This window comes from Stigmatopora nigra, chromosome 21, assembly GCF_051989575.1.
Source record: "Stigmatopora nigra isolate UIUO_SnigA chromosome 21, RoL_Snig_1.1, whole genome shotgun sequence".
NCBI lineage: Eukaryota > Metazoa > Chordata > Actinopteri > Syngnathiformes > Syngnathidae > Stigmatopora > Stigmatopora nigra.
Genome location: NC_135528.1, coordinates 4,874,223 through 4,895,168, shown reverse-complemented (window position 1 = coordinate 4,895,168; position 20,946 = coordinate 4,874,223). Strand labels below are relative to the sequence as shown.

Here is a 20,946-nt window from a genome sequence, read left to right as displayed (position 1 = left end):
CTTCTTGGCAGCAATTTCTCACCCTGATAATAACTATACACCCACCTCCCCGACCCCCCCATATCGCATATGTGCCCCCCCATCACTTAAAATACAGCAATGCGGTCTCCCAAGGTCACAGTAGCTAATGTATTCAGTCTTGCTTATTATTTATAACAGTGACTTGGTTGGGGAGGATGGCGAGGGTGGGGTGTCGGCGAAGAGGGGTGTGAGGGGGGGCACTTTTGGGAAATGAAGCGGCATTCTATGGACACCTTCATTAGTTAAATGAGGTGACATCTGCTCCACAATGCAGGAACGAGATAATGTCAACACAGTCCCACCTGGACTTTGGCACACTAATAGACATAAAACAGAGGAAACCTGATATTTTGCATAAGAAATAAGCAAATACTTTGACATTTTAGGATTCTAATTTGAGTCCATCTGTCTGTTTCTTTTACTGCATATTCATCCCAGTGAAATTAGTACTTTCTCATTGACTTTAAGCAGAAATTAAGACTATTGGCTGGTGAATGAGAGGGTAACCAGTAAATGACAACTATACACTCTATCACTTAGTGTAAATGGAAGTACAATGTACTACTTTGCATCATTTAAATATACAGTATCCAACATCTGTGCTGTTCAGTCGATGCAAAAATATCATTGGAATAGGTTTGGTTGCCGTCAAACCTAAAACATTTAGTTAAGCTCCATCCAAACAACAATAAAAGTTAAAATTTTAGATAAAATGAAAATATATGTCATGCAAAAAGTACAAATGCAGAAAGATTATATTGCAGAAATCTTGTCGTTCATCTGTGAATGTTTTTTTCCACTAAAAACAATACAAATACGGTTTGTGTTTCTTGTTTTCCATGTAAAAGAATGTGTCAATAATAAATACTTTTATGTTTGGAAATGGACCATGTAGAGCAGTGGTTTTCAAAGTGGGCGGTACCGCCCCCCGGGGGGCGGTGTGAACTTTCAGGGGGGCGCTGACGAATAAACAGGCGAATGGGGGGCGTTGAAATAGTGAAGGGGGCGATGGAGCAATTACAGTAAAATGTGACGTTGGTGTTTGTAGAAAGACCGGAAAAATGGATTGTCTGTAATAAAAAGTCGACAAAAAACAAGCTTTATTGAAACAAGAAACGTTGTCTGCTCGAGCGCTCACGAGCAGCGCGCATATACCGTATATCACTAATTGTCGCGAGTTTATCGTCGATGCAGGCGACTGGGGAAACCACCACCACCATCCAGTCAGCCGCAGAGGAGCACACAATAGCGCGCCGGCAACGCTTAACCACAGACGTATGCGCACAGCCACCGGCTTAATGCATCAGCTATCAATTTTTATGATTCGAGGTGAACTGCGCATTGGTCTATTAAAAGAAACGAAATTAGCGAATGATATCTGAGGCGCCTGTCTTCTATTTATTTAAGCTTCGTTCGTTGGAAAGGGGTAAAGAGGGGGGCGTTGGCATTTTGGCCCGGCGGTGAAGGGGGCGGTGGCCAAAAAAGTTTGAAAATCACTGATGTAGAGTATATAGTACATGTCTACATCAAATTTTAATACAGCATACATGTATCTCCAATGTGTATTTGTATATTCTGTAGCTTTATTTAGTGATGAGAATGCTGTATAGAGGGCAATAGAAATTAAATGTTTAAAAAAAATACTATAAAACATGCAACAGTTTGTGGAACACGTTTTGAGTAAGTATTTTTTTTTGGTTGAGGTTGTGGGCAGTAGAGCCACGCATGCATGACCCAGCAGCTTTAAAACCATACAATCTAAAACCTTATCATAAAGACGTCTTTTCCTGCAAGGAAAATGCACAAAAACTTATGCATTTTCCTTTTAAATGCATGAAGCGCCTATGCTGTCATAAGTCAAAAGTATGCGTCCAAATATTCCATCTATCCAATAGTGAAAAGTTGCAAACTGCATCACTTTTTAACAACTCGCATACATGAAAGGGATAGATAATAATAGGCTGGTAGAAAAAAAGAAGAAGGAAATATAGTTAAAAAGACTCACTTTGAAATCACGGGCAGAAAACGTTGAGCATGTGTGGTCCATTTATTCCGCCACGGCATCTCCTGCTTCCCATGCGTACTGAGGAGAACGCTGCAGCTCGGAGTTGGAGGAGAAAAGCCCGCTGCAAACTGGCTCCCACCCTCCTCTCCTCTTCTCTCTCTTCTTTTGCTCCTTCCTTGCTCACTGCGCACAAAAAAGCAGGTTGGTCTTCCTGACACCAATGACTTGGACACACGCTCTGGAGGTGGAAGTGGAATAGAATAAGGAAGAGGAGGAGGAAGAGGAGGATGCATGTGTCGCCTTCAGGCAAAAAAAAGAGGCACAGAGCTTACACGCCCCTCAGCATCCTCACTTACAAGTATTAACATATTAGGTTTATCATACCATATATGTGTAAAATTGGATTAAAGGAGAAAAGAAAATCATCTTGTGTGTCCCCCAAAATGTTTACCATTTTTTAGATAGATGTTAAAGGGCAACTACATAAAAAAATACATAGGCGAAAATATCAATAATATGATTTTTGCATTTATTAATGTATTTTCTGTACCTCATAAGGTTCCTGAGGGGGTGCTGGACCATATCCCAGCCCACGGTGGGTTATAGGAGTGGGTTGTCAGCCAATGGCAGGGCACAGTCAGTCAAATAATTATTTCGTATGCGTTCTTATACAATTTAGAGTGTTCCATTAACCCAACATGCATGTTTTGGGGTTACAGTAGTACCCAGAGAAAACCCACAAAGGCCAAAGGAAAATGTGTAAACATGTCTATCTATAGGAAAACATTTTATACTAGCAAAGACTCCTAAAAATTCTCAATTTAAAAAAATACACTCTTGTTACTCCTACATGTGCCCCTCAGTTAGCTTCTTCTTGAGCCAATCAAAAGGATACTAGTTTTTTTTTCCTCCATCTGAATGCAGGAACATGTTGTTGATTTTAAGGGGACTAACCACCACTCTAGCACGTACAGTCTAATTAGTGCATGCATACGCATAGTGAGGTTACCCAAGTGTGAAGAAGATATTCCAAAAGTAGTAACGCTGGCAACTTTACCTGCATTCATTTTCAAGGTTATTTCACACTGTGTAATATTCTTAAAGTACCTTACTTTAATAAAGCCTGAGCAAAAGGAGAAAATATTTCACCGTTCTCAAAAGGGAGTCGTTTCTAATGCAGAATAACTCAAAATTATGTGTGCTAAACAAAAAGATTTGTTCCTATAGTTAGTTTAACACTTGACCATATATACAATAACAGAAAATAATGTTTTAATACTACAAGAAGGAAGAAGACAATGTTGTCACGTTGTACAAACAAAAGCAATCCCAATTCCCACAGCAATTTTTTTAAGGAAGCGGTGAAGTGGCATTACTAAACTATAGAGGTGCTATTTGTTTGAGAAGACGTGCAGATTTGATCTTATTTCAATGCAACTTTGATTTGTCAGTAGCACGCCTCTGAGCAAGCGCTTGTTTACACAAAAGATAAGCCCCACCGTGCGTAGCACTGTCATCGGGCGACATTTGCATTCAATCTTTTCACTCAACAGATGGGTGACGGCGACTCGACAGACCAGCTGAGCGTACCGACCGCTCAGTCGTGGGTGCGCTCGCATCTGCTCCGAGAATGGTCGCAGTCCATTAGATGACTGCGATCAGATTTTGTGACAGCCATTTTTAAGGCTTCACCAAGGAGTAGTCAAGTGAAAGATGAATGACAAAGCAAGCCATTTGACTTATTAAAAAGGGATTTTTTTCTTTTGCAATACTACAATATATTAAAAAGTGTATTTTAAAATCGTTTATTGGGATATTTCACTTAAGCTTAGAAGTCTACCAACTTGTAAAAGTCTGAATTAATGGAAATTATGATAGACATTTCACTTAAGGTCAGAACTCTACCAACTTTTAAAAGTCTGAAATAAAGGAAATTCTGATAGTCAATAGTCGAAGCATTATTTGAAGTCATAGGAATTTTCTTTGTAATTTTTTTGGTGTGTTTTGAATTCAAAATAATCGATTTTTCTGTATAGATAACTCGTTTTGTTAGGATTCTATTAATGTTACTTCAACAACTCAATGTCAGATATAACAAAATGAACAGAGGTTTTGCTGTCACTATCCATATCAGTTCTCATTGTGAAGAGGTATCATCTTTGACATATTCAGCCACATTTTTTATTTATTTACTTTTTTTTTAAGGCCACTTCTTGATATGCGCCACGTTGCTCCAACTAAACTCCACATCATTCATCTTTTGGAAGCACCCCAAAGCGCTTTGAGGAAGTTAAGCAAAATGCCAGTCAAAGGCCCATTTGTATGGAAAACTGACGCTGAAGGTTACTTCCCTCCCCAAAAGGCGCTCTTGAAATTCTGATCAACTGCGCCAACAGTCCCCACTGGCTTTTTTTTTTTGGCCCGCCTTCGTCCTAAGGTTATGAAATTTTAATGTCGGCGAGTAATTACGACATGACGAAGAAGAAAATAAAAAACGCATGAGATGAGATTACACTTTTTCTGCAGACGTGGCTGATCAATATAAAGTATTTCCCTCCTCAAACGCTCACTGGCCGGTCTTCGGTTAGCGATGAATGAAAGATGGATTTACCTCATTGGCTGAAATACTCACTTTCATATGAGTTTTTCAGCACTTTTGAGACTGGACAGCGTTTTGATTATACACTTGCAAGCCTACTACTTCCGTTATATGAATATTTTACAGTGTGCGCCATGTTTGGTAGTTTTGATTGTGTTCCAGAACATTGTTCGACCCAACTGAACTCCAGCTGAATATAAACATCAGGTCTTTGGAAGCATACTTTTAAGTAAACGACAATTTCTGGAGCCGGACCTCAGCCTGAAATGTGCTTTCAATATGCTCTGGCTTTTAGTGCAAGCCGGGGTAACAGATGGAAAACCATCATTTCATTGATAGGAGTAAATATAAAAAGCAGGTGCCGCGCTGAGTGCAGTGATGGGTGCTAAATTATGATGTGTAGCAGGTTTGGAAGCTGACGTTTAGAGAGAGAAAAAGCCACGTTCCGCGCTTTTTCAGACAAAAGGGTGTCTCATTTTAGACTAATGCAGGCAAAATTTAAAAAGAGTGGGAATGTGGGCTTGTGTGATGATGAGGCTCTGAAAGCTTTTTAGGGTTTTCACCCCATTATTGTTGTCATGTAAACAGCATAAGTGTCAAACACAGTTTGGTACGTATGCTACTTAAATGCCAAATACATCTTTTTGTTTGTTTTTGGCCCGAAATGTTAACTTACATGGCTTGCCAATGTCAAATAGGAAGCAAATAGTCGATATTGTGACCCTTTTTATTTACAATTCCATATAAGGATAATTGCAGGTTATATTTGAGATCATTTTCTATTGATTTTGACACTTTTGGGATGCTTATTGTACATTCTAAGACATTGTAGGCGCCATTTTGACTGCAGGGGCAAATGAATTAATGTTATTGTGGGTAGAAAATTGAGCAAAGTACACATACCTGATCACACAACTCACTAACATCTGGTTTGGTGGCATCCTGGTAAAAAAGAAAAAGAAACAGTTTAATGATTTACGTCTAGTATGAATGAGTTTGAAAAATGCCCATCAATCAGAACAATGCAATGGGCCGGACGATTTGACTTAAGGATCCGAACCCTCGTAAAGGTTATAGCAGCGTAGAATCGTGTTGTTGTCATGGGAGCACCACAGCGCATCAATAAATTGCAAACAAACTTTTGCTAGTACTGAAGATGTGCACGCATAAATCAAATTGGTGCTCCGAGCTATTGGAGGACTGCCGTTTTTATGTCCCCGGGCTATCAATATGACGCCAACGATTGAGTGTCGCGGCGTCGCTTCTGCGCCGAAGTCGAGACCTCGCCGGTGTTTTGCTCGGTATGCGATCAATTGGCGGTGGACGGCGGGGGGAAAAAAAGGCTGCTTCTCTGCGGGTTGGCGTTATTTCATGTCTTAGTCCAATTAGATTAGGTTTGTGGGGCCAAAGTGTGCGGAGGGGTGCGTTGGGGACATACAGATTGATCGGGTGGGATTTAGCGCAGGATAGGGTTTGTAATCAAAAGCGCTCATTGTCAATAAATATGGTGGGAGAGCTATCGAGGACGGTTGGATATCTACAAAGGGTGCTCGGACTTTTGGTCGCCGGTCTTTTGGTCACCGGTCTAAGTACTGTTTAATATCAAAGTAGCGTTTAATATCTAAGTACTGTTTAATATCTAAGTAATGTTTAATATCTGAGTACTGTTTAATATCTAAGTACTGTTTAATATCAAACTACTGTTTAATATCTAAGTACTGTTTAATATCTAAGTAATGTTTAATATCTAAGGACTGTTTAATATCCAAGTACTGTTTAATATCTAAGTATTGTTTAATATCTAATTACTGTTTAATATCTAAGCACTGTTGAAAACAGTAGATATTTAGATATTAAAGTCGCTCTCATGAATATAATTTTGAGAGCTAGTTAGTTAGGCCATCTTTATGTTTGTTTTCAGCGATTCCTAGTGAAATCAAAGCATGGCCATCAGTTGGCTTTTCAGAGGTAGAATTGGTCCCACCGTTTATTCAGCGCCTCGCCAAGACGCATTTAAAAGTCAGAAAAAGAAAATGATTGCAATGAGGCTCGTCCTTGAGCAAAGAGTTAGCAGGAGTTCTTTTGAAAGAAAGAATGACAGGAAGAAATTGTATGCGGCGTGTGTCACTCTATTCAACATTCCAGCAGGAGAAGTAGGAGAGAACCTTGAAACTATTATTCTTGTAGTTGTATAGGGACTAACACTAGAAACTGCAATGTCTGAATAGTGATAAAAAGTGTTGAAAGAAACATAGCCAGGAAAATAGTGCTAGTGAAATGCATACATTTAAAATATATATTGATGCCTCTTTTTCCAATTCTATTTACTCACTATTGGTTGTTGTCTCCTTGTATTTTTTCATATTATATTAAAGATAACAAAAAAATCAACCTAAAATATATAATGCTATTCACTGGAGAATGAAACAAGTTGCTTTCCATACCTTCACACACTTGAGTTGGTGTCAAACCGGTGTCACCCAGGATTAAAGCCAAGCAGAATCCTACAGAGAGAGGCCAAACATTAACACCTGAGGATCAAAACAACTGCAGGGATTTGGTAGGATGAGACGCCCGTCTACTATCCACCACAGGCTTTTCATTTCCCTTCCACTTCTATTTCCCTTTCAGGCTCTCCACTTGTTAACTGGAGTGTTGGCGGCGTGCTAAACAGCCTCTTTTGCCACATTTCCAGGAACTTCAAAGCGCTTTCGACGTCCGCTCGGGAGCAACTCCCGCCATGGGAGCCCGGCATTTTCTCACGCCGGGCCCCCAAAGTCTCCGACGTACCCCCGCGTAATCGCCGCATTGGCATTCATGAGAAGCCGAGACTCTCCTTGGTCGGCTTTTGAAATTTTTCTGTCTGCAATAACAAAGCGGCCATGTCAGTCTGAAGAGGACACGAAAGGTCGACATATTAATTAAAGTCTTTCCCTGCTTTCCGTTTGACATTTAACACAACGCTGGCGCCCTTTAGTCCTAAGCGCCGTGTTGGAGCCTGTCCTTTACAAAACCACTTGGACTTTTTCTCACCTTGAGGAGGGACTAAGGAAAAGAGAAATTCTCTACCGAAAACAGGTTTTTATTTTGCTGAGAGATGCAGGGGGATTTTCTGGGCTTTATATCCACCGCCACTACCACCGGGAGTCAAATTATGAGGGTGCTCAAGAGGCCTTTAAAAAAAAAAGGGACGGGTTCCGCGCATGAATGAATAATGAGCTCGTAAAAACAGAGGTGAAGCAAAATCTCGGATAATTTCAATTTCCCCCGTTGTGATAAAGTGTCACAGCTTCCTCCTTTTTCACTCAGTGTTATTTTCTTTTATTACTGAGGGTGTCCAAACTTTTCAAATCAAGGCATTTCGGGGCCAACTTTTATTCGTAGAATAAACGAGCCGAATCGGCTAAAAAAACAGGATGAATGAAGTTTTGTTAGGCTAACGGAAAGCTTTTTCTTAAGTGACTAACTCCATTTTACTGTGAACTGAAATGGCAGAATTGAAGCTTCTTGTGCGGGCCATATTCAATTCTACCATTTTCTAGGACTGTAATTTGAACCTCCTTGCTTTATTAAGTGTGGAAAACAAAAGCAAAATGCAATTAATCAATTGGAAAGCATTTGCTGAACGTGCAATTTCAATGTAAATGACATTATTGTGCAAAATGAATTATTCGGGGTTGCGATTCTTTCATGATTAAAGGCCACTATAAATGGTAACTTTGTAATAGAATGCAAAAGGATTCCAGTAAATCAGCAACGAAGCCAGTCTACCCTCCCCCAACTCCCCACTTTTTGGCCTTAATCACCATTCCATGAATAAATTCAAAAATGAGCTCCAATTAAGCAGTAGTTTCATCTGTTGAGCAGTAACGAGATGCTAATGAAGAGTGCCAGTCTTACGCTAGGACCTGGTGATTGCTTTTACTGTTCCGCCGCTTGGCCGATTTCGTCCTCTGGTACTACAGTCCATGGATTTAAACGGCAATGGCGTGCAGTGGAGGGAAGTCGCGGCTAATTGCTCTCAAATCCTAGCGACGTACGTTTTCTGGCGCTTTCACCTCCACAATTGTTCATTTTAATTTGAATGCTTCATTTGCTGTTTGAGCGGAATGCAACGTTGCGTGAAAACAGTTGTCTTTAAGGGTATAGAAACAGAACTTACTAATGGAGTTGATTTTTTTAAACGAATATGTGACTGGTAGTTAGAATGGTGCAATTTTGATTCCAAGATGGATGTCTGACAAATATTAGAAATATGATATTAACAAAAGTAGGTTCAATAGCCTATCGTTTCTATGATCTTATTGATAAAAAATACTAATCGACCTTTGCTGATAATGTAACAACTAATTAGAATTTCCATTGCATGGCATCCAATTGATTTGAAGTGGGAAAGCCAATGAATAAACATTTTATGGATTGTACAATAATAAACTGTTATATTTACAACAGAATTGGATTTGAACGGAACGGGCATTTCCACTTGTTTCTCTTTAGATGTGACGTAAGGTTTAGTCCCATTAGCAGATGACAGACACGTACGAAAAGTACAACCTCAGGGGATATGGCCACTTTAACATCAGCGTCACATCCGATTAGGAAAGAAGAAAAGTAAATGGTGACTCCTCGGGGCAGCGGCCATGACGGGAGCATCCACAGTTATTCCTCAGTAGGTCATAATGAATATGAAATGAAAGCAAGTTCCCTAAATAACCTTTTCAACTTTGCTTGGTGGCTAATTTTGTGGCAACATCTGCCAGAAACAATCAAGTTCGATGGGAATATGACAAATTCGCAAATGTGCAGTGATGCCAAGTATTGTCTCTTATGAATATGTAAATCAGCAGGTTAATACATGGAATGTTATTACATCTTATCACACCACTGCTCTCTCAAGTTATTATGACCTACGTTGTGTTATTTATTTTACCTTTGCAAAAACATTTTAGTAGGATTGACTATTTGGCTCAAGTTGTTCATTAAATTCCTCCTGGCATGATTTGTTTATCCTAGCCTTTAATGGATGATTAATTCATTCTCCAGCAAAACAGCTGTCGTTGTTTCCCCCCTTTTAAATCTTCAACGCTATCCCAAGGAGACAATCAGCCATCCATTTTGGCAAAATATAGCCCTCACGGCAAAATGTTTAATTGAACATTTATACCTCCAGAGATCAGCCATATTGTTTTCCTTTACTCCTGTAACTTTGACGAACAAAACTGTGCAAAAAAAGAGAGTACTTGTCTTCCGGGATCTTTCCCTTCAAATTGAGTTTTCCAAGCTTCTGCCAAGTAAGTCCCTAGCGAGAGATGATTCACGATCCAATAGCGAAGCTGTGCCAGAATGGGGGTCATCTACATAGATTTATTGTAACTAGAAATCAAATGGCGGCACTTCATATATCTTTATTACCAATAGATGAAATGAAAACGACATCTCGCTCGATATAGTTTGAAATTTTTTCTCCTTCAGTTCACGCGTGAGGCCTTAAAATTCGACTCAAAGCCTTTTTTAATATATTTTTTTTACTCCTGGACCTGGCAGGTGGCTTATCGGAGTGCACAGCTGGGTTAAACACACATGCAATATGCGCAAAAACGGTCCACGATTTAACAGGAAACGTTATGCACCGATGAATAGCACTGAAGATTTAGAATTAAAAAGGATGTTTTATTTTTTTTTTAGAATTTCCATTTAAGTAGTCAGCCACTGAGGCTAGTTGTTATTTAAAAAAAAATCTATAATTATAAAGCAGCCTCCAACTTTTTGAACCAGTACGCATAGCCGTTGATTAGAAAATATTTAAAACCTGATTGAAATTGGCATAGAAAAGTAATTGCTTCTTTTAGAAATATGATTACAAGACACTTATGCAAAGAAAAAGTGTATAAAACTATATATGAGAGTGAAGGTTAGAATTCCTAAGCATCTACTTTGTTTCTCTTCTGCGTCTGCTTAGTAAGCATAAAAAAAAGGTCTGTACACTTAATATATTTCCTCCGCAATCTGCGTGGAGTGGCCCATTGTCCACTCTGTAACTCGGAAATTGCTAAAGTAATTGGTTTTGTCTTGGAAAAAAGCCCGCCTTCATTTTTATGCATTAGTCGTCGCTACTTCCTGACTTCCATTTTCCGGTGGGTGCATTATAAATCGGGAAAACATTTCCAAAGCTCTCCTTGAAAGAAGGGGGATTTCTAAAATAAAATGAGGGCTATCAACAAAAAAAAAGATGAAAGATAAGCCTAGCTTTTAATGCGGTTTATTTGAAACATGCCGTTTTTATTCCGTGTCTGATGGTGTTTGTTTTCGTCGACTTGTTGCTCATTTCCCGATGAACCGGCGCCGATTTTGGTGATATCCGTGAACGGGGAAATTGGAATTTTTTTTCCCCGTCATGTGGGATTATAGCTGATGTGTCAGTCAAAAAAAAATAATAATAATAAAAGACGCTGAGTAAGGGAGGGCTAAGGTGGCTTTTTGGTGGCAAAGAAGACACTTGCTTTGATCACTACAGCTTGGAAATGAATAATGCACACAGCCCGGCATACTTTCATGTACCTCCATCTTGTTGTTGGAATGCAGAAATCCCAAAATAAAAAGATTACTGCCTTCAAGCTTAGGGGGAGGAATCAAAATATGGAATTGTAGGGCTATATTAACATCTATAATTAGAATTAGCCGTCGTTGAAGGCCACAGGCGTCCAATCCAGTGGGTTAGACACCTGGATTTGATGTCTACGTTGGTAGTGATTGAGTTAGCATAACATTTTTGGTGACTTTTTGGTCTCTCGACACAAACATTTTAGTCAAGTGAATTCAAGAAAACATTATAATAGTCCTATGGAATTATTAACATATTTTTAATCCTACATAAATGTTGATTATTTTTGTAATTTCATAGTTTTTTTCAGGGGAAAAATTATTTGGTGTCAGTTATTCAGTACTTTGGCTCTAAAGTTATTTTCCAGGTATTTTTTATACTCTCCATTCCTATTTATTTCTACTATCAATAATAATGATAAATGCAATCCAATTGGAAATTCTCCATTTTTTTGTGAAATGATATTTTTTGGCTATTGGCTAGTTTGTCATTTTTTTGGTCCAGCAAATCAAGCCACGCGCTCCAATCAGCCATCCATCCCTAAAACGCTGACATTTTTTTGGACTTGTCCACTGCAACTATTTCTCCTATCCTGACGTCTACATTGGCTTTCCATCTTGTCTTTAAATTGGATCTGGGATCAACAACCCTCCCCATCACTAACCATAAAAATAAAAGACACACGTAGAATGCGCAAACGGGCTACAACTACACTGCCAGAATTCATTCCTACGGTGACGGCAAATTGCATTTTCCCCATCTCAGCTCCGGGATATATTGTAAAGTCTGTATTTAATAAACATGCGGCGGGTTCATTACCTCTGGAGAGTCATCCAACGGCGGCGACATGTCGTCACAGTCTTGGGAAAGAAAAACAAAACACAACAATTCAGTTTCTTTTGGTATTAAGATACACTTCAGCAGAAAATGTTCAAATAATTTCCAAGTCACAATTGAGTTTTATATAGGATAATGCACAGTAAATTTAAAAAGGCAGTAAATGAGTTGTATGGTTTGGGTTTGGCCTACCAGGTCCTCAAAAATGTTTGAAAAATGGAGTATTTCATTCAATGGCTCTTTATTTCTAGACCGCCATTTGTGGCAAACAAAGTCAGCTCTTGACAGGCTGTTTAACCTCCCCGGGGGGTTTAATTCTGCCGCACAAATTGGCAGCCGCCAATTTGTCGGCTCGCTTGGAGAAAAGGGCAACGTGGCTTGTGTATTCTTATCACAAGTGACAACGCCATTGCTCTTTGCGATGGGATGGATGGAAAGGCGGACTGTGTAGAATGAGTAAAGTTTATTGTACAAGAAAAAGACAGACTCCCTAGTTACCCTTCTTAAAGAAAGAGAATGTAGGCCACATACGATGGAAGGTGGGCCATTTATTATGTACGGGCATAAAATGTGTTTTCTGTTGTGGCTATAATGTTTAGGCGCCCGTTGAGTAAGAAATGAGAAGGATGAGTTGGATAATAAAAAAAATGCATGATTTTTTGGGGGAGGATTGAGTTAGCATAACATTTTTGGTGACTTTCATTTGGTTGCTCGACACAACAATTTTAGTCAAGTAAATTGAAGAAAATACAACAGTGACATGATAATATTCCAATGGAATTGTTAGCATAGTTTTAAAGAATCCAAATAATTACACATTTCAGAACATTAGCTTTTCTATGATGACAATATTTCAAATGCAATGTTTTTTTCCTCCTACTCAAATCATTCAATACCAAGCACAAAAAGATTTAAGATTAGTCAAAAGGTCGAGATAAAAATGGAGAAACTCGAACAAGGCGTTCTAAGAAGACCAAAAAGTGTCTCAAACTGTCGCTAAGGACAAAACTTTTTGACAGGTGACAATTTTGTAACGTTGCTGCGATGTCAATTGGTGCAGGAATGATATGCTTCGAGAAACTGCAAAAAAACAAGCTGTCAAAAGATGATGGCTTCTGTTGTCAAAAAAAAAAAAATGCTTGAAACCAAATGGAAAAAATGAAGTTCTTCATGACTTTTTAAAGGGCAACTTTCATGAATCTTGCTTCAATAAATGTCCAAAAACCCGACACGAGTCCATCGCTGACCCATAAAGCATAGCAAACCTCCCAACGTTGTATGTCGGGAATTTAGTATTCCCTTCAGAGGACTTAATAAAAGCTGAAATGGTGGCAAAGTGGAACCCCCGAGTCACATTTACACATCGTTGAAGAAATTTAAATCTATTTTTACACTTCGCCCACAATTATTTGCTCTCCAGCGTAGAGAGACGAAGGGAAACGGTTTTGGGCGCTGGTCTTCCTTTTCAAACCCTAAAAATGAATTTATGGTCTTGAGAGGGGAAAAAATTACAATGTGATAATGGTATGATTAACATAAGTACTTTTAATTATTCCATTGATGGAAGTATAAACGTGAATGGATTTTCTGGGTTCATTTAGGGAATGAAAACTTAAGGAAGGATCTTGAAAAGTTGGCTACTGTAATTACTAAAGCCTAGCAATGATGTTTACACATTTTTTTACAAGGTCGCTTATGAAAGAAAAGGCAGCTCTTCGTTCTTCACTTGCAACTGAAAAACATTTTTATTTTGAAATGCTTTCATCAACTGGCCTTTGTTTGGGTAAAATACACAACCTTGACGGAATTCTTGTCGAAATGGACGAAGAAATTCAGTTTTTAGTAATCTGTGAAAATGACTAGAAGTCTTCTTTTTCATAATAATGGCCTTGTTTTTGTCATCTGTTGCATAATTTTCATGTTTCTTCTTGAACAACTGCATACCGATGAATGCTATTATGATTTTCTAGACTTTTAATGGTTGGTCGCCCTGAAAACAGTCATTAAAAGTGATTGAAAAGATATGTTCTGCGTATATTTTCAAGCACATTATGCATTTTCCTGCATTTATCGTCAAATATTCTTTCCGCCTTCTCCTCGTGTCAAACAAAGCCACTTCTTGGGAGCCGAAAATGAAGCACGACAGTCGGCCTGCGCGTCGTAAATCAGACAGAACTAATCGAATCCTCCCACTTAAACGCATGCCAAGCTCGCTCGAGCAACTCATCACTCTGCAAATTGTAAATATGCATTAATACTAGACAATGGAGTTATTTTAAGCTACTTATTTACAATGTTGCAGTCGCGCAAAAAGTCGTTTACCGTATTTACTCGCATATAAGCCGCACCCTTACAATTGCCTTAAAACTATTAAATTTCTTAATTTCTCGCATATAAGTCGCACCCATACAATTGCCTTAAAACTGTTGAATTTCACAATTTCTTGCATATAAGCCCCACCTTTACAATTGCCTTAAAACTGTTGAATTTCTTAATTTCTCGCATATAAGTCGCACTCTTACAATTGCCTTAAAATTGTTGCATTTCACAATTTCTTGCATTTAAGCCGCACCCTTACCAATATGTGGATGTTGGCTGCAGTACTGCCATAGTTATTGTACTGTAATTTTAATATTATTCATTTAATACTGATCCTATTTTGTTTAAGTTGAATTTTTGTTGTTGATGTGAGCGAATAATAGAATTTGCATCACATCCTTCCAGTGGGATTTTCTGGCTGGGCACAAAGGTGTTAAGAGCATCAACAAAACGGTAGCTTAGATACTCCTGACACACAAGGTAATTCACACCTAAGGCATCATTGGGAGACAAAATAACATTTTCCCTGGGCATGGAGACAAATTAATAAATAACAAGTATGCAACATGACACCTACCTTCCCATCACCTACACATATACGTGAGAAAAAAAGAAAATTGCCTCAACTCAATGGGTTTTACGAACATGGGATCCTGCTATAAAAGCTCAAATGATATGCAATTAGAGTGAGATGTTTACATTTTGAAAATGAAATAGTCCAAATGGAAGGAATATAAAATAATGATGATGATTGTATTGGTTTCTTTCTACAATTTATTCCGAGATAATACACTCAACATTTTTCTGGCACGGATACTGATGTGATTGGAGAAAAAGTGCAATGTAAAGATAATAAAAGAACCTGCCAAAGTCAAGAAACAAAAGTACACAGTACAACCAAATGTGCAGTGTAAGAGTCAACGGCATGACAGGAGAAGTCTAATCAATTTTAACATTATAACAATAAAGGGGCCCAAAAAAAAAAACCATCTACGTATCACCATTGACAAGACAAATATTTGAAGTCACGCGTTAAAAAAAGAAAATAGCCATTCATTGCAAATAAGGAGAGCCCTTTGTTGTTTTTGCAAGCCACTCTTAAGAAATCAATTGTGACCCTTCATTATTTGCAAGAATGCCACCTAACAACTTTCCACACAAAGAGGTCAGTCATTGTCACTCCACGTCATCACGATGCTGAAAATGGAAAAATTATATTTCATCATTGAACGCAACTTTCACCCATAATTTTATGTAGATACTAAAAAAATATAGGCTAGTTATGCTCTAAAACTAAATGAAAATGATTGGCTTAATTGTGCAAAAATACATTCAATTGAACTTCAAAAGCAATAAAATATAACATGCAACTAAACTATAATCAAGGACATGTTCAATATTAATTTTTCCAATAGGTATATCAGTGGATTGTGTTAAAAAATGATTTAATTCATGTCAGATATCCCTTAAATATAATATACCAATGCATACCCACCCATTTATTTAAAGAATTACCGCATTAAATTAAACATACTTACTTTTTTTAGGTCTTTTGTTGAGTAAATGCAAAGTACTAAAAAAAATGCCATGAAATTCAGCACTTTTTGACCCCAAAATTTTTAGCGTAAAAACAAACAATACGCTCCTCTCTGTGTTTTACTGATATGCCTGGAAGGTGGCAATTTCCAGGGACTATTTGAACAGCTTCAGGGTACAAATTCCAAAAGAGCCGCTAACCAGATAATACCGGACTCCATTTCGTGGCGAGGTAATGGACGTTTAATGCTGTTGACAGTTGTACAAAGATAACTGGACTTCCTTTCAATATTTCCAGGTGCCATTTCAAATGAAACCTGACATTTGCATTTGCATTCAATCCTTTCGAAAGTCTCTTTTTTTTGTCCTTTTTTCCCCTCAAATGTGGGATTTCCTTATGGCAGCTGTCGCTTTGCAAATGAAACCTGACGCCGTCAACGTTTTTTAAGGCTCTATCGGTTTGTCTTCTCAAATCTGGAGTTGGAGTAGTATTATCTTTTTGAGCTGGAAAAAATTGTTTCGGATAAATCTTGCTGTTCTTAATGTCTCATTCCAGGTGGGATAAGGAAAGCGATAACCTTCTATGGGTTATGTAAGGCAATGGAGTAAATGATTAGGTGCATTTTCCCACCTCAACAAAAGCCACCACCTTCTTGATCCTCCCCTTCAAGCCTTTGAGCCACCTGTTCTACCTGAAACTAAACGTCCCTGTTATAGTTAACACCGAACAAGCCGATTCAAACGTACTTCGCTTCAGCAGGTAAGGGCATGATTTGAAATATATATTTTTTTAATTATAAGTCTAACAACTGGGTGATATTTTTTATATAATGTACTGGAGTTTTTTTTTTTTTAATTGGCATACAGAAGAGGGGACATAGACATATACACATACATATGGGTGTGTGTGTCTGGAAAAAAAAGTTTTAGGGATTGAATTATTTAGTAAGGAATAGAACCGAGGATGGTCATTCTTAAATTTTTTATCAGGATTTTGTTGTGGACAAAACAAATTTCAATATGTTTCTACATTCAGATCTATTTGCTTTTCTTGAAAATATAGGTATATATAAGTGAATATAATTGTATATAAGTGTATATATGTGTATATATGTGTATATATGTGTATATATGCGTATATATGTGCCTATATGTGTATATATGTGTATATAGAGATTGAAACCAAAAGTCTGATAAACTATAACATTTACAACACTTTGAAATAAACATGGAAGTCAAAGTTTAAACTGTTTCATCATCATGAGCTTGAGTATTATCACCTGACAACAGGTAAGCAAAATACACAACAAAATAATTCAAAATAAAACATCAGAACATCCCAAAAGGAGAAAGACACCCAAAAAATCAAAAATAATCAACTGGATACATAGAGTATTAAACAACAATACACAAAGATAAAAAAAAATGTAGCCAAATTAATTAAATCTATTTTTTAAATTCTAATATTCTTGCAATAAATAAATCAGCCACACTGTTAATACTAAGTTTTGGGAAGTTCTATTTTTGAGCCTGGCCTTTGCATATTCATCTTTGATCCTGCCACAAAATCAATAATTTAGATGATCTTGCACGGCAAAAAAAATTGTTAATTCGTTTTCATAATAAATGAACTTTTCCATGACATGCTATTTTTGAAAGACTCTTACCTTTAGAAAATGGTCTGAATAGGGTCAGAGCATCTCAGAAAAGGGAGTAACAAAACTAGATGTCCTTGCCAGATAAGCTTCTATTGTATATTATGAAAACATTGGTTTAACACTGGATTCCATCACAAATCAAGTTGAACGGCTCCACATTTGAATGGATGGCTGAGGTGGTTTTTTTCCCCTCATTTTGTGCTTATTTAAGCCTCAGCTGACACAATTGAGCGGCATGGGCGTCCAAGAACAGGTTTTGAATCTGAACAGTAGTGGTCACAATCTCATTTGAATGCCACAGTCAGGTGTGGCTGCCCAATGGAACAGGTGCCCAAACACCATGAAACAATTGCCATTATCATGTATAAAGACAAGAAAAAAAACAAATATTTTATGCTGAACCTACCTATTTTGTCAACAAGATCAATGTGGTGTTTTAAAAAAATAGTTTTAATGGATCTTTATTTTTTGGGGGTGAAAATTATACAGTAATCCCTCGAATATTAATGTAGACCAGACCGCGATAAACAAAAAAAAACTATGTTTTTCTTCTTCCGTGCTATGTCCTAGTAGCAAGTGGAAGACGGGGGAGTGGCTTCCGCTAGTCAGTTTCAGCATGGATTTTCAAAAAATTATAAAAATTACAAAAAAAAATCCCTAAAAAAAAATCAGCGATGTCGTGAAGCCGCGATATTCGAGGGATTACTGTATAACCTTTTTTGGGTGAGTTCCCCAAAGATCAATTGACAAGTTTGATGCAAAATTCTAGAAAATAACAACAACAAAAATGTTTTTTGGGTGACCGTCATTAAAATATTCTGTCCGATGAACACAAATGCTTATCATTTTCATTGTTCTTGTTGTATTCCACAGAATGTGGCTGACATTGGGGAAGAACAGGGTCATGCTTACCCTCCTGTGCTTGACGGCCACAGGTTTTCTCTACAGTTCCAAATGGACTCTCCGTTTGCTTTGGCTGCAAAAACTGCGTGACTGTAATTGCCAGAAATGTCTGTCGGAGGTCGATCATGAGTTTAAAGCGCTGATAGATACATCGCCCAGGCCGTTTTTGAGCCAAGAAAACCCAACATCAGAGGAGGTTTACACCTGGTGGAAGGTAGGTGCCCTATATTTCTAAACCTAAACACCACAAAAACCAGTATCCTTAATAACCCTGCCAAATTTGAATCAATTTAACAATGGATTCTAATTTCCAGAACATGCAGCGGGAAAAGCGCGACTTCAGTTTCTTCAATGAAACAGTCGACAAACTATTCACAATCTTTTCACCCGTGTCGGGAGTTGAGCCGCCGTCACCTGACCGCTGCAGGTCTTGCGCGGTAGTGGGCAATTCGGGTAATCTGAGAAGCTCTCACTACGGACCACTGATTGATCAACATCACATTGTCATCAGGTAAATCAGTTTGCCTTATATGTGTACAAATAAAACAATAAAATCAATGAGTTAGGACTCCTCGTCCAAATTAAAGTTTTTTAGTTCAATGATAGAAATACCTGTTTTTCCTCCACTTGTTTTTGTCGCTATCTTAAAGTAGAACCTGAGGCTTTGAACCTTTTAACTTAAAAAAAAGTTATTTGGCACCCCATTCATTAAAGGGTGCCCTAAGCAACTGCCTAACTTGCCTTTGCTGAGGGCTGGCACTGTTTTTACTGATAATATAGCTTTGGCTTGGTTGATATTTTTGATTTGTGTTGCTGTTTTGATTGGCGTGTTGATGAGAATGAACTACGGGCGCACCAAGGGCTACGAATCAGACGTCGGGACCAAGACAACTCATCACGCCATGTATCCCGAGAGCGCCATTTTCTTGGACAATGACACTCGGCTTATCTTCTTTCCGTTCAAGATAAATGACATGCTATGGCTCATCAGGAACTTCGGCCCACAGTAGGTGTTGCCATGGTGAAATAAACACTCATATCGCCACTCATGGTATACACTGCTTATTTTATTCTAATGAATAACGAATGCACACATTCTTGCATTTGACCTTTTTTAGAGAAGGCGGGCAGAAGAAAGCTAAGAGGCGGGCTAACAAGGATCTGGTGAGTCCCGACTTTTTTTGGACATATTTGTTGTTTTGAGGTACAACTGTTCTTGGTTCAGGTGTCATTTAACCTTCTGACATGGAACAGGTCATGATTCTCAACCCGGCCTTCATGAAGTATGTTCACACAATGTGGCTGGAGAAAAAAGGCAAATACCCGTCCACTGGCTTTATGACTTTGCTGCTCAGCTTACAGATTTGTGATGAGGTAGGCTTGTTCCATTTCACGTAAAAATGAAAAAAAAATCCATTGAGGTAGTAGAATGTTAGATATTGTTACGGTTTGTGCAAGAGGGATCCAAATCAGTTGCTGTTTACACTGGAGTTGAGTACCTGAAGCCATGTCACACATTTTGATGCATCTCTTTTGCATGAAATGGTGAGAAAATGATTTTAATTCCATGACAGGTCTTCTTCGTCATTATTTTTTTAGGAACATAGTTTGGTGAACTTTCTGCGGGCAGTGGTTTTGTTGCCCTTGACTGATCTAACCTGTTGTGAGATTTGTATGATACATTTAATATCATGTGAGAATCAGCACCTGGGAAAGCACAGCCCTAAAAAAATAACATTTTGCATCCTGCTAAGCAATCCTGTAACATATCCTAAGAGCAATTATTGACTATTTTGCTTGAATATAATAGCATTGTAAGGCAGTAAAAGGGTAGGCACAAAAGATGAGAATTTGAACTAAAGTAATACTACTGTATTTTGATTTTCGTCAGGTTAATGTTTTTGGATTTGGAGCTGACGGAGATGGAAATTGGAACCATTATTTTGAAATCCTCAAGAACAAAAAGTTGAAAACCGGACCTCACGCTGGCACGCAGGAATATGATGTCATTCAAAAGCTGCATGAGAAGCAAATCATTAACTTTTTTAAAGGACTGTGAAATCTATTGCGTTCTTGGGGGTTGTGTATAAACTAACACACTAGTATTTATTATCTTACAATCCATTTTCCAGCCAAGGAAGGCACACAGTAAGCTCTTTTGAAAATTGTTTTTTTAAAGGTTTTGAACACATTACAATATACTCAAAATGAACAATGCAACACCCCAAACTGCAAGTCCCTTAATTTTGTACTCTGTAAAAATCATTTTTTACATGAAAAAAGAAATGTGGTTATTTGTTACATGAATAGTATTGTATTTCCTGAAAACGTGAATAAAGGTGTTTGTACATTTTAAATGTTTGTGCCTCAAATAGTTAATAAAAAGTCCAAACAAGATGTGAACTCAATCCCTATACGTGTAAATTTTACTCCACTATCTAAATCATTAACTTACAACCTTAAAGAA

At 38.0% G+C, this 20,946-nt stretch overlaps 2 protein-coding genes across 5 annotated transcripts in view; one reads left to right on the top strand and one right to left on the bottom strand.

Moving 5' to 3' along the window:
• Window positions 1-20,946, bottom strand: part of LOC144214644 (CMP-N-acetylneuraminate-beta-galactosamide-alpha-2,3-sialyltransferase 1-like) — a 43,171-nt gene that overhangs the window by 20,694 nt on the left and 1,531 nt on the right. Inside the window, exons 1-5 of one of the 2 annotated variants that reach the window (XM_077743205.1) lie at window positions 15,921-17,367; window positions 12,046-12,086; window positions 7,070-7,129; window positions 5,529-5,567; window positions 2,027-2,209 (exon numbers count right to left, since the gene is read on the bottom strand). In XM_077743205.1, the coding sequence (XP_077599331.1) occupies window positions 2,027-2,209; window positions 5,529-5,566 (221 nt within the window). In that variant the 5' untranslated portion in view covers window position 5,567; window positions 7,070-7,129; window positions 12,046-12,086; window positions 15,921-17,367. Of the gene's footprint in view, window positions 1-2,026; window positions 2,210-5,528; window positions 5,568-7,069; window positions 7,130-12,045; window positions 12,087-15,920; window positions 17,368-20,946 lie in introns of those variants that run through there. The other variant, XM_077743204.1, reaches the window with a different exon arrangement.
• Window positions 16,077-20,882, top strand: LOC144214645 (CMP-N-acetylneuraminate-beta-galactosamide-alpha-2,3-sialyltransferase 1-like). 3 transcript variants are annotated; one of them, XM_077743207.1, is made up of 8 exons: window positions 16,077-16,150; window positions 16,475-16,678; window positions 18,450-18,693; window positions 18,794-18,990; window positions 19,318-19,485; window positions 19,598-19,643; window positions 19,734-19,853; window positions 20,371-20,882. In XM_077743207.1, exons 3-8 carry the CDS (start codon window positions 18,451-18,453, stop codon window positions 20,536-20,538), a joined length of 942 nt encoding a protein of 313 aa, XP_077599333.1. In that variant the 5' UTR covers window positions 16,077-16,150; window positions 16,475-16,678; window position 18,450; the 3' UTR covers window positions 20,539-20,882. The 3 variants fall into 3 exon arrangements, with proteins under 3 accessions (XP_077599333.1, XP_077599334.1, XP_077599332.1); XM_077743208.1 differs by having other exon boundaries at window positions 16,139-16,376; XM_077743206.1 differs by having other exon boundaries at window positions 16,139-16,678.